Source organism: Lactuca virosa, chromosome 8 (genome assembly GCF_052849685.1).
Source record: "Lactuca virosa cultivar CGN04683 chromosome 8, Lactuca_virosa_CGN04683_v6, whole genome shotgun sequence".
In the NCBI taxonomy this organism is placed as follows: Eukaryota; Viridiplantae; Streptophyta; class Magnoliopsida; order Asterales; family Asteraceae; genus Lactuca; species Lactuca virosa.
The window spans coordinates 39449593-39463292 of record NC_136433.1 but is presented as its reverse complement, the minus strand read 5'-3'; the positions used below and the strand labels follow the sequence as shown (position 1 = coordinate 39463292).

Below are 13700 nucleotides of genomic sequence, written 5' to 3'. Positions count from 1 at the left end.
AAAAAGTCATGTAATATAACTTTGAATTGATCATTCTTCTAACAATAACCCATTAATTAATTAAAAATTGACTGTTTATTTCATTTGTAATACATATAAATTTAAACATGCACATTAGCGATTTGGACCGGTCTCATAATGATTTATTTTATTTTTCGGCCTCGTCACGTGCTCTTTATGTGTGTTGATTTCTGTTAAATTTTGGGTTTTTTCGGTTCTGTTTGGTATGTTTTTTGGGTTTTTGGTTTCAGTTTTGAGTTTTTCCGTTAACATGATTAACACCAAAATGATGTATTGATATTTATAAAAATGATACACTAAAATAAAAAATAAAAAAGGGGAAAAAGTTAAGTAATAGCTATGATTAACAATTATGTAAAATAAAAAAATTGATATGTATATAAAGTATGACTTTTGGTCTTTTGAGGCTGATCTTGGAATCGGTTTGGTCTTTTTGTTCATGTCTACATATAATACAGCTTTGAATTGGGGCTCATGTAGATATCATAAAAGATAAAACTAAACCGAAACAACAAAGAATGAGCGTTAGTTGCCATGATGTTTAATTAATGTGTGCTGATATCACACTTGAGATCCAAAGTGAACTAGTCCCTCTTACATGAAAAAAAGGAAAATGAGGATCATATTTGAGTCGAGATATCAATAACCATGAATTGATGATGATGTAGGTTGAATGATTTGATTGGCTTTGTATTATATTAAATATGAGGGATAACTTATTAACTTGTTTGTACAAAAGGCATAAATATCCAAATTTACAAACAATGAAAATGAAGTGTGTATTTAGTTATTATTTTTTTTTTCTATTATTATTAAAGATTATACACATTGAAAGAATGTGGTGCTATAAAGTTGGTGCACGAAGTGCTGGTGTTGGTGTTGGGGAACGAAGAACTTGTTGCAAAAGACGTGCAGCAAGACGCTGTGTAATCCCCCCAAATACACGCCCTCCAAGATTTCTAGCCTCTGGTTCTTGAAGAACCTGACAATATCAGACTCAGTAAGAGACATATCAATTATCAAACAAACAGACATGAGTAATGTTACTCTTACCTGTATAATTGGCTGTAGGACACTAGGATCAAAATTATCAGAAGCGCGTAAAAGCCCCCAAATCCTCAAAACTTGTTCTCTCAGCTCCAACATGCTCTCCATTTCAGCCTCACTGAGACCCGTCGTCCCAATTCCATTCCCATTCGGGAGAAAACTCCTCAAAGGCCCCGGAATGGAATTGTAGGTATCAATTACAGTTCCGATAGTAATCGCCTCGGTCACCCGAATAGCCTCTTTAATAACCAAACTCCTCAACTCCTCCCCATCAGGACCCAACACCAGTTTCAAAACAGGCTGCAATGCATCTTTTGCTGCAAAATCCCTATCCATTTTCCCCTGCACTAGCAGGTTTTCAAGCCTATTCCACCTGTTTCATATTCACAACAATCAACAAAATTAAACTTTGATTATTAACAAAAAAGAAAAAGAAAAAGAAAATACCTCAACTTTCCATCCTTGAATACCAACTCAATAAGGGCATCTCTTAGATACGGATTCGGATCTGTGAGCAGCCTTTTTGCAAAATAAGGATACGAAGCTGCTAGAACCTTAAAATTAGGATCCGCATAAAGTGCCAAACCTTCTAGAACAGTTAGTGATCTCAATATCAATGCATAGTAAGCAGGGACATTGAATGGATACTGATAAAGAACAGCACCGAGTCCATCCACAATGGTTTTAAAATTGAGTTCACTCACTGTAGAATTCAACGCATCATCAAAAAAGTTTCTAAGTGCTGGGACAATTGGGGTGACATCAACATCAGGAGATAAAAAATCCAAAGCATAATAATCACGAGCCATGGCTTCATAATCGCGATTAACCATATGAACAACATGACCAATGATTGCAAATCTTGCTTCTTCAGGTGTCTCACTCATCATTCCAAAATCAAGAAAAGCAAGTTTTCCTTCTGGGGTTGCTAAAAGATTACCAGGGTGGGGGTCTGCATGGAAGTAACCATATTCAAGAAGCTGCCTAAGGCTGCATTGAATACCTGTGTTGACTAAATCCAAGACTTTTAACCCTTGACCTTCGATGATTGCTTGTTCGTTTAGTTTCACCCCTTCAACCCATTCCATGGTTAGAACTTTCCCACTCGTGTAATCCCAGAAGATGTCTGGAACAAGAACATCTTCTTTGTCAGCATATAGCTTCTTGAATCTTCTAGCATTTTGTCCCTCCTGCACACACCTGTCAAAATTAACATTTGCCTAAAACAGTTTTGTGGATTCAAAAGGTAATGGAAGTTACCAGAGGACTAACCTGTACATAGTTGAGTTCTTGATAGACTCTTCGTGCGAATTCGTCGATTAAAGCAACAACATCACTGGTTATTATGTCTGCGTATTTGTTTATAAGTAAACCAAGAGCTCTAATGAGGTAAAAGTCTAGCCCAATGGCTTCTTCAATACCAGGCCTCTGTACTTTCACAGCAACAAGTTGCCCAGTATACTTGAGTTTAGCTTTATAAACTTGACCTAGACTGGCTGCAGCAATAGGAGATGTTGATATGGATGAGTAAATGGAATCAAGTGGGACTCCGAGCTCTTTTTCAATGCAAGCAAATGCCTCTGCATCTGGGAATGTTGGCAAAGCATCCTGCTCAATCATGAAAAAAATGGAGTCAACTGTCAAGCATATGAAAATGGTGTCGACTGGAAAGAAAGGAAAGAAATGGTGGTTTTACAGAACCTGGAGTTCAGAGAGTTCTTCAAGGAATTCAGGTGGACAAAGATCTGGTCTGGTGGAGAGACCCTGACCAAGTTTAACGAAAGTAGGGCCTAACCTCGTGAAAGTCTCCCTCAACTCGATAGCTCGCGATCTTCTGTTCTGTACAAGCTGACCTTGCAACTGATCTATCCAGAGTTTCAATCCAAACGAACCGAGTCCAATCAGAATCTGAAGAGTCCTCCGTAGCACCTGAAGTTGATTTACTACCACAGGAATTAGAATTTCAAATTTGAAATTTTCGATGTTTATTCAAGGTTAAGGTTGAACAACAATTTCAGAATTTTGGTGAATTCAATAAATTGGGGAAAACTCACCTTGAAGGGACGAGAAGCGTAATTTAATTTAAGAAGTTCAGGACTATAGACGGAAGCGTTGGAGGCACGAGCCAAAGCTTTGGTTTCGGCTTGAATATCATCTTCTCTACTCTTGGAAGCCGGCACTATGGAAGAGACGACACCATTAATATTGTTATTACCTCTAACCGAAGGCAAAGCGCGAGGTCTAGCTTCCTCAACCAGCGCTGCACGTAGGGGTTTGGCCCTGAATCTGGTTCTGGTCCGACATTTAGGGTGGGTGGTTTTGGTCGTCCTGGTTCTGTTCCGGTAGAAAACGGATGGGTTTCCGGGTGATGTAGTTGAAGCTGGGGAAAGGGTCACCGAACTCATTGTTGAAGATGGTTAATGGAGGTCGATCCTCCTCCTTGAAATCGCAAGGGGAGAAGAAGGTAAGGAAATCAAGTAAATAGATTATAGAAGAATGTAATGAGTGTGTGTGTCGTATAGAAACAAAATTCTTGGCTAAAAATGGAAGGGAGTTACATATGGTGTACGAGTTTACCCGTCGCTCATCTGCCTGCCTATAGCCTTTCTCACATGGAGATGTCAACAAAATGAATGACACAAACTCATAAATTCAAAACTTCTACTTCTATCAAATATCAATCTTAATCTTTTAGGTTAACTAGATTGGTTTATTTTATCAAATCATACAAAGGATACGTCTTTCTAATTCGATTTAAGTTAATCATGATTGAGCCCGATAATCATGTTGCCCGATTCTATTCTATTATCATTAATTAAAAATTAACATTTTAGCTAATCTATCGGACTAGCCTATTTTTGGATCTTTGTTCTGGTTGAACCACTTTAATGGATTAATTAATCTATCAAGAATTATTTTGAAATGTATGTAATTACATGTTGTTTGAGAATGTTGCAATATGATTATGGTCTATATTTTTTATAGTCTTTTCGTGATATAAGGTTATTTTCCACAACGATTTGATTAGACACGTATTGAGGTTTTGGATTTAAAGGTGAACATGAAACTTTATTGATCAATAAAAACAAGGAAACTAATATATAAATTTGTAAACTGATTCATTTTCAGTCTAAAAAAATACAATTATGTTATTTGTTTATATTTTAGGATAAACAAGATACCCTTTTGGTGTGATTTACAATTAGAATCAACAAGTCTTTTTAACAAAAATAATATTACCACATATTCTAATAAGAGTTGAATAAGGTGGTGATTAGGATTGAATAGATGTTTAATGGAGTCTGAGTAATGATATGGAATGAAGTTCAATAAAAAAAAGTTTAATAATCGTTCAACTCTTCAATAATATTCAATTAAGAAAAGAAAATGATGATTAGGATTATATAGGTGTTTATAAACATAAGTGTTAAAAGTAAAGTTGAATATGTAAGTTTAATGGATAATATGACAATCTATTAAACTCTATAGTGTTGAATAGATTATGAATTCTCTAATTGTAGGGGTTTCTCGTTAACAATCAAAGATGGTTGCAAAACAATTTTTGATCGTACAAATAACAATGTTTCTCTAGAACTTTGTAACATATTCCATGGGTTAACCATTTTTTTGTGAACTAGTGTTCGTTACTTGCATCCATTTTAGTTTTTAATTATTAAAATATAGTAAAAAGAAAAGAAAAAACATAGTAAAAATGATAAGATGGTTTTTTCATATGCAGTGCAACAAACACATACCATAGACTAAATGTTATAGACTAAATGTGTGAATTTGGGAAAACAGAGGGGCCAAATGTGTAACTTACTAAAAAATTAAGGGAAATGTAAAATGCTCTGAAAATGTCGATAACAAAGATCAAGAAGTGGGAATAGGGAGTCCAAAGCAGTGGTCGTTTGAGTTTTGATCAGAGAGTTGGGCAATTTGATTACACCAGAAGAATTAATCTGCAACTGAGACTGTGATACATCTGAATTCTCTTCAATTTTCTTATTGATTGAAAAACCGTCTGGAATCCGCCAGAGGGATCGCAGAGACTGGCACCGGCGTAGCCATGGATGATATGGAGGATTCTTTGTTCGAGGGTATGGTCCTTTTTGACCCTTCTTCATCATCCTCTTCTTCTCAATTGCCAGTAGATGATGATAAGAAGCAGGATGGTGCTATTGAACTACCCAATCATCGTGAAATTAGTCAGCAACCTCCTCAATCCCCTACTTCCGCCGCCACAACCACCGCCGGAGCTTCATTTGAGCCCCTGGATGAAAACCTCTTCTCGGATCTAACCCTCATACAACCCCAATCTCAAGAAGACGCCCATTCCTCCCTCGACCCTCCTCTTTCGCCGTCATCATCATCATCGCGCAGTACTACTGATGTTCCCACAACAACATTTGCATCGCCATCACAATTGTCAACCGCCATAGATTCCACCAGTGTTAGTGATAGTAGAGGAGTTGTCTCCCCTGCCCGATCGCTCTCATCACAGATTTCCTCCACCAGAAAGAAGAAGAGAGCTGGTCTAAGGATCGGATATGGTAGAGCAGCCCAGTCACAAGATTCCACCATTGATGCTGATGATACGCAGCCACAGATCCGTCTCCCATCTCCATCCATATCCCCATCTCCATCCCTGTCCCCCTCTCCATCACTTCCCATTGTTGCTGCTGAAAAAAATCTTGAACCAGAAGAAGAAAAGCAGCAAATCCGTCCTGATTCTGGAAGTGGTTCCGTTTCAACTGTGGCAGAAGCAACCACCTCAGCAGTTGAAGAACGGATCAAGATAAATGAGGCCATTCCCAATTCAGAGTCCGTGGACTCTACATTGAAGAATACGCCACAAGAAGAGGAGATTACAGAAGTGCAAAGTAGGGAGAATTCAGTGGAATTTAGATACGACCAAATTAAGAAACAGATTGCTGACAAACTCAATGGTGCTCACCAAGCAGTAGCTTCTGTGTCAGCCAAACGCAAGGAATCCATTAGGAAGAGAAGGAAAGCAGAGGAGGAGCTGAATCTTGCATCTGCAAAGCATAAAGAAATGGAGAAGGAGCTGGAGGAAGCTGTGGAGTCTGAGGATTTTGAGACTGCAGAAAGGGTCAGTGATAGTCTTGCATCAGCTGAGAGGAACAAGGAGCTTCTTTCTGTTTCCTTGAGAGATGCTGAAGCAGACTGTGATGCCATTGATTCCAAGATGCAGGAGGCTTTGGAATTGCAAATTGTAACCGAAGAGGAGTGTGCAGCCCTTCTGCAAAGCTTTGTGGTGGTAAGTTTGCTATCTTTTTCATCAAATATATGATCTATAAACCAATTTTGTTTGTTAGTCCAAAACTACAATTAGTTTTGTTGCCTGAGCAAAAACTACAATTAGTTTTGTTTACAGTCTGCCCTTGATTTATACAACATAACTGTACACTCTTCCATTGGGGTTTTTGTTGACTTAATACATCAAAGACTCTTGTAAGTGGCTGCATGTGTGTATCATAGAAGTAGGTCTGACCCTAATATAACTGTCACTTTTATGCTATTCTTTCTATCTTTAGTATAAGGATTGTTAAAATGAAAATCTATCTTGTTGGTTTTATTATATATTTATATGTAGAGATGCAATCCTCACAACTGATGATTTCATTATCTGATCTTGGTATGATGCTCAAGAGATCCTATTGTTTCTTTGGTGTGATTTAGAAACCTAGAATTTTTACTGTTTTCCTAATTCTTTCTCTTAACCCTAATTTGGAATAATGGTTTATATCAGGATGCTGATCATGAAGCAGATGCTGTCATCTCAAATGCTGAAATCAAAACTTCAGAAGAAATGGAGAAATGGATTTCATTATCTGAAGCTTTAGAGGTGAAAAGAATAGAAATAGAAATTGAATCACATGTTCTATCAGGAGCACGACAAGTGTTAGATGATTCCATAGAACAAGTAATCACGGAAGACAGAGAAGAAAGCAACCTCCTTCACAACAAAAAGAACATATTAGCAGAAGAACTGCAGGAATTACTATCTTTAGTAAAACAAAAGGAATCAGAAATAGCAGAAAACGATTCAAAGATCGAAATAATTGAGAAAAAGATAGCTGATGTAACCTCTAGCTTCCAGGAAGCACAATCAAGCCTTCATTCAAAGTCCAATGTTCTTCAATCAAATCTTTCTGAAATCGAATCGGATCATGAATCTTTATCTAGAAAAAAGAAGGAAATCGATGACTTCCATATTCAAGAAGAAACCAAAGGTTCAAAAATCAAGGAACTTAGCCGAATTTCTGCAAATGAAGCTGAAATGTATAAAGAAGTTGTAAACCTGAGAAAAAGTCTAGTAAATTTCATCTCAAAATCACGTGAAGAGAAAGCAAGATTAGCTACAAATGAACAGAAGTTGTTTGATGATGTGCAAATCTTCAAACAAGATATTTCTTCTGTAAGAGCTTCACTTCAGGTTAGGCACAAACAACTTATAGCTGCTTATGAAATAAAAAGTTTTAAAAACCATATAAACTTTTTATTTTTTGTATCTGTTATGTTTTAGGATCTGTCATCAACAAAATCAGGAACCCAACAGGAGATTGAATCATCAAAACAGAGGCTTGTGTTCATAGACAAAAGAATACCAGAATTAGAATCTGAAAAGAAAGTTGCTGCAACTGCAAGAAACTTCAAGGAAGCAGCAAGGATAGCAAATGAGGTAAAGACACTGAATCTTGAAAAGGAAACTTTACAAACTAAAATAGAGGAAGCTGTTTCTGAGCTTAAGAAGATAGAAGATGATATCAGTGAGAGTGTGGAGAGACTAAAGGAAAAAGAAGAAAAGATTTTGAGTATGGAAAAGGAATTGGAAAAGGTGAGATACCAAAGGTTGCTTCTTGTTGGCAATGGTGCTAGAGGTGAAAGATTGGCAGCTATGGAGTTTGGTGATGTTGAAGAAGGTGAGATTCTGTTGAAGGAAGCTGAAGCTGCTGATTCTGAAGCTAGAAAGATTGAAGGGAATTGTAGTAAAGAGGAAAGTGTTATTATTTCCATGGAACTTGTTTCCAGTCTTGATAGGAATCAGCTAGCGGAATTGGTGGCATCTATTCCGATTGTGGAATCATGATGCAATGTGATGCAATGCAATGCAAGAATTTTTGTTTCTCATCATCCCAATTTTAGTGTTGGTAATGGTATTTTTGACTTCAAATCTTTTCATTGAATTTTTGTTTGTCTGTGATTTCTATACAGTGTGTGTTGTATAAACCATTGAACCTCTTTCCATTTTCTATTTTTTTTGTCATACAATAGTGTGGAGGGAAGTCACCTCACCCGAGAGACCTTTCTTTTTGAGCTTGTAAGAACTCGAATTCAATTCTTAAATCAACTTTCAAGGCTTATTATGTATATGTTAATGATTTAATGTGCATGTATGTACTTATAGTCGAGTTTTGATGTATAATATCTACTTAAACTATATAATGAGCACATACTTATATCCAAGTATCTCTCTTTCATGTTCCTTTAGATGTTGGTATTTATCTATTTTCCATATTGTAATTTCTTCCAGACTAACATACATGGATTGAAAATATTAAATCAGTAAAAGATTGGTAACTATGCAAATTAATGCCATGGATTGGCTTGGTTAATAAGTCTAAATACAAATTAAAAATAATTTACTCCTCATCTTTATCCACATCGATATAACTTGGTGGAGTTCTCATAAGCTACTTTAGTACAAATTAGTTAACAAATATCATATTTTTTCAATGTTTTGTTGGATAAACATAATCTATATTTGTATTACTGTATTATGTTTTATGTTCATAGTTTTAGTCCAGTCCACTAGGGCTAAGCATGTACACTTTGTAACACTTATTTATTTATTTGATAAACTAGTTGTGAGACCCGTATGTTATATGGGTTGGATAAAACAAAAAAAAATATGAAGGTTTAAACGAAAATTTATTTAAATTTGAAATTTAAAATTTAAAATTTAAAAGGAAACATATTAAATACTATATCAGTTGTAATATTGTAATTTATTGGTTATTTTCAATTAAGGCAATTATTAATTAAGGTGTAAATATGATTTGTTAATTAAGAAAGAATAAAAAAAAAATGAGAAAATGACAAATGGAAAAAAACATTTATTCAAAAATACCACTTGGGTTGTGGTGACTTGGTAAGGCATGTGGAAGATATGGTGGATAACCTATTGACCCATGTTCAAATCTTGGCACTACTCAGCCCTTGTGGCCATGGAGGTTCGCCTGCAGTGACTCCAGGGTATGAGGCAAAGTCTCATGTTTGCAGCGGGGGATTAGTTGGTGCGCGAAAGCTGGCCCGGAAACCCTCGTTAGGGAAGTTCCCTTTCCAAAAAATAATGACATGTGTCCAAGTTAATGAGAGAGTAACATGTGGCAAAATTATTTTCATTTGTTAAGGAGGATTTCAATTAAGGCAATTATTAACTGAGGTGTAAATATGATGTGTTAATTAAGAAAAGATAAAAAAAATGAGAAAATGACAAATGAAAAAAACATTTATTCAAAAATACCAAAAAATGACATGTGTCCAAGTTAATGAGAGAGTGACATGTGACAAAATTATTTTCATTTGTTAGGGAGGATATCAAAAATCCTAATTGTGGGAAAATATTGTCCCTAAAATGGTAACAGAGCACCTTTGATCTTAACCCTAAAAACCGACTGCTCCATCCCACCGATGACTGCCCTCATCAGCATCGTTGGCTTCCTTTTTCTCCGTCGATCATCTCAATTCCTCCGCCCTCTCCATTCATCTTCTTCTTTCTTCTTCAAAATGGGCGACAAAAACAACACAATTAAAACCAATCTCAAACACAACAGTATCATGGACATTAAAGCCTATGTGCCTCTACTCCTTGATTTTAATCAACTCAACTATGATGCTTGGTGGTTCTCTTTGAAACTCACTGCAAAACCTTCGGTGTAGCGGGCCATCTCGAAGACACTTCACCCTCTATTGGTGCTAATGATATCGAGTGGTCAAAACTCGATTCATGAGTCACCATGTGGATATATGCATGAGACACTCATCCAACCGCTTCTCACCATAGTCCTTAAATACGACGGCTCATGATGTTTAAATGGTCTTCAAGCTTTATTTCAGAACAGCAAGGATGCCAATGCTATCGAACTTGACAGCAAACGCTAAACATCGATTTTAATCAACTCAACTATGATGCTTGGTGGGTTCTTTTTGAAACTCACTACAAAGCCTTCGGTGCAGCGGGCCATCTCGAAGGCACTTCAACCTCTATTGGTGCCAATGATACATGTAGGATCGAAACGAAATGTAACAAGCAATAACAAATAGTAAGAACAAGGTTTTTTTACAAAGCTTAATTGAAAAGAGATTTCGATTAAGTGTTTTCTCTAAGAAAACTTTCTCACGAAGAGAAAGGTGCACAAAACGGCTATTAAGTTACAATAAGATGAAAACCTATGCATGATTATATATGTTAGGCGTGTCAAACCCAACAAATAAAGGGGTACAAAATGACTCCAAAACACTGTTACTTTGCACTAAGAATGTAATACAAGGTAAGCAGGGTCGATCCACTGAGACACGGGACAAGTGCTTATACCTTTTTGCGTAAGGTACAAAAATGGTCACAGAATGGGGGAAATTTATAAGCAATGATTTAAACGATAGAATAAAGCAATAAGTAAATGATTGATTAAATGAAGTAGATTCAAGATTTGTAAGGACTCCAACTCTATGCAAGACAATTTAGCAATGTGATTCCAAGGGTGAAATGATTTCTACTCAATTCCACCTAAGTTGGTACTTGAAAGTGTTAACAAGTTCTAACATTTCCCATTCACCAAGTTGTCAAATTCAAAACAAGCTCTTTGAAAATAACCTAACCTTCTAATTTAAGTCTAAACAAGCTCTTAGATAGAAATCAAAAGGTTGCAATAAGATTTATGTAAATGTTCCCAACAACATCCAATACTCCTCACAAGCTCGGGAGTATAAGAGTATGTGAATAAGATTTACACTAAATTCATTCAATGGAAATCAATTTAGTGTTTGTTACTTAGTCCAATTCACAAAACAATTACGGATTTTGCAATTAGATAACTTGAATGGCCTAACCCTAATTCAAATGGCCAATAAGAATCACAATCAGAATCAAACATTCAATTGAAACAAAATCAAATTCACTAGGTAGGAATTAGAAGCAAACATCAAATCACATGATTGAAATCACAACTAAAAAGTCAAGACATGAAGTTGGAGAAACTAGGGTTCTAGCCACTCATGACTAGAACAAGATCACAAATCTAGAAAATGAAATTAAAGTTCTTACAAAGTGAAATCAAAGGTTCCCAAGTGTTAATCAACTCCAAAATCCTCAAAAAAATCGCTTTCCCTGCTCCCAAAATCGACTCCCCTTAAAAAAATTGGTTCCCCCCTTTAAGAATGGTGAAAAACTGCTTTAAAACCCGCATTTACTTTTACACAGCCCGCATAAATTAACATTGTCGTTTACACGCCCGCGTAAACGCAAAAATACACTGCGCAGAAATCTACGTTTACACGGGCGTGTAAACGCAAGGCTTCCATTTACACGACCGTGTAAATCTCTGTAAAGCCAAAATCTTCATTTCTTTGATATCTTGCTCCTCGGTGCTCCGCAAGTCCCGAAATTTTGTCCTCAACTCTTATTTACCTCCTCCAACAATATCCTACCTCCAAAAGTCCCTGAAATATCACAAAAATGTGTGAATGAAATTGCCTCATGAAAAATCCCGAAAAACATGCAAAATGCATGAGTTTAAACTTAAATGCAATGCACTTTTATGGAGTAAAACTACAAAATGGATGCATGAAATGCATCTAACAAAATCTCCCCAAGCTTGAACCTTTCTTGTCCTCAAGAAAGAACAAGAAAATTTTAAACTAGAGAAAATAAAATAAAGGAGAAGAAAAGAAAATCAAAGTCAAAACTATTTGAAACTTAATGCAAGAAATCAAAACAAACATGAAAAAGAATCCAACCCAATTAACCCTGTTTTTTGTACCAAAGTTGAGAATGTACTTGTCGTGCCTTGAGTCAACTTGGCTTTAGTCTCAAATTATATAACAATAGAAATAAGACTTTAGCCACCCCCTAATGCAACTCAACAGAATCAAAGATCACAACACTTGTTACCTATAAATATCATCAAGTTAATTCATGGAACAAATTATGGTCTTACTCTCGTGAAATTATATGTGAAAAAACATGCTCAATCATCTTTGTTTCACAAAATATAACAATGACCGATTCCAGCTATTTGTTGATTAACAACAATCTTTTTCTAAAAAATATCTTCTAAAAATTCCCTAAAATTTACTCAGACTGGTTACAAATTTCAAACCACTTACACTAGTCAAAGTAATTAACAGTCAGTCCCAATGTCATAAGTTCAAGTCCAAGGTCAAGGGAATCTTTTGGCAGCCAAGCATTTTTCCTAAACATATTATTCAATTAAACTATAAACACAAATAGATACAAATTATCTAATTATATTTTCCTACAAATAAAGCTCATGGCTTTCTTTGAAATCCGTGTAACGGGCTTCCAACCAACACATCCAGATCAAATGACCTTAGTGTGCTAGATTTAAAGAGATCCCTCGGGTTTACTTGCCCGAACCTCAAAGGCCACATATTAGCTTTATTTGTTATTATTAAATTCATGACTTTCTATGGAACCTCTGTAGCGAACTTTCAACCCAATCTGTCCCAAACAATTTAGCTTTAGGTGATTAGGTGTAGAACACCCCTCAGAGTTTACTTGTTCGAGTCCCAAAGGTCACAGATTAACTTAATAATATTTTTTTTATTTTTTATTCTATTTTATTTTATTTTATTATTATTATTTTTTTAACAAATAAATACAAAACAAAACAAAGATAACATATAACACTCTTATAAATTTATTTGCTAGGCCTATTTCTTTATATTTTCATCCTTGACTTTTCTATTGTGGGACATCTCACGGTCTATTATCGTGAGGGCTTCTAGACATTTTTTGGGGGACTGAAGTTAACATGCAAAGACCCGTAGGTATAGTTGGAAATATGTCCCCAAGCAGGGTATATAAAAGGGGATGAGTAAAAAAGACTTTTTAGAGCGCTGGAAGGCTCGGGACACTGAAATTTTGTATTCTTTTTATGAATTTTTGAATTTGACATTTTGAGTTCAATTGAGCATTTACTACTCATAAGACCAGTCATACGTCCCAAAGAATTGACTCATACCTGCTGTTATGCTCCAATGTTGACAATCTTCTCACTTTCTGTTTTGCACGAGTAGCTTCGGGAGGTGTGTTTGTGTGTGATTAGCTTGCTTTTAGATTTTCAATAAAAAGAGCAAATCTAATCTCAAGGCAAACGACTTACTTACCAGCTCAACTGTTTTGGGAAAATTTGGTTGCTTGGGATTGGATCAATTTAAAAAAAAAAAAAACAAAACAAATGAATGCAATGCAAAAATTTAGATGCAAAATGCAAAGAATAATAAAAATTAGAAAGAAAATCTTTTTGGCTTTTGAAAAATTTTCTATGCAGAAAAATGAAAAAGAAAATGAAAATTAATGCAAT

General features: G+C 35.7%; 2 protein-coding genes across 2 annotated transcripts; one reads left to right on the top strand and one right to left on the bottom strand.

Moving 5' to 3' along the window:
- Window positions 1-767: 767 nt before the first annotated feature.
- On the bottom strand, window positions 768-3675 carry LOC145131189 (Protein kinase superfamily protein). Its single transcript, XM_079065917.1, has 6 exons — window positions 3123-3675; window positions 2770-2997; window positions 2341-2676; window positions 1516-2258; window positions 1075-1441; window positions 768-1003 (listed from the first exon to the last, which is right to left on the bottom strand). Exons 1-6 carry the CDS (start codon window positions 3471-3473, stop codon window positions 866-868), a joined length of 2163 nt encoding a protein of 720 aa, XP_078922043.1. The 5' UTR covers window positions 3474-3675; the 3' UTR covers window positions 768-865.
- Window positions 3676-4947: 1272 nt separating this feature from the next.
- On the top strand, window positions 4948-8465 carry LOC145132332 (neurofilament light protein). The gene is made up of 3 exons (XM_079067084.1): window positions 4948-6349; window positions 6842-7528; window positions 7619-8465. The coding sequence occupies exons 1-3, from the start codon at window positions 5138-5140 to the stop codon at window positions 8180-8182; spliced, it is 2463 nt and encodes an 820-aa protein (XP_078923210.1). The 5' UTR covers window positions 4948-5137; the 3' UTR covers window positions 8183-8465.
- The last annotated feature ends 5235 nt before the right edge of the window (window positions 8466-13700 follow it).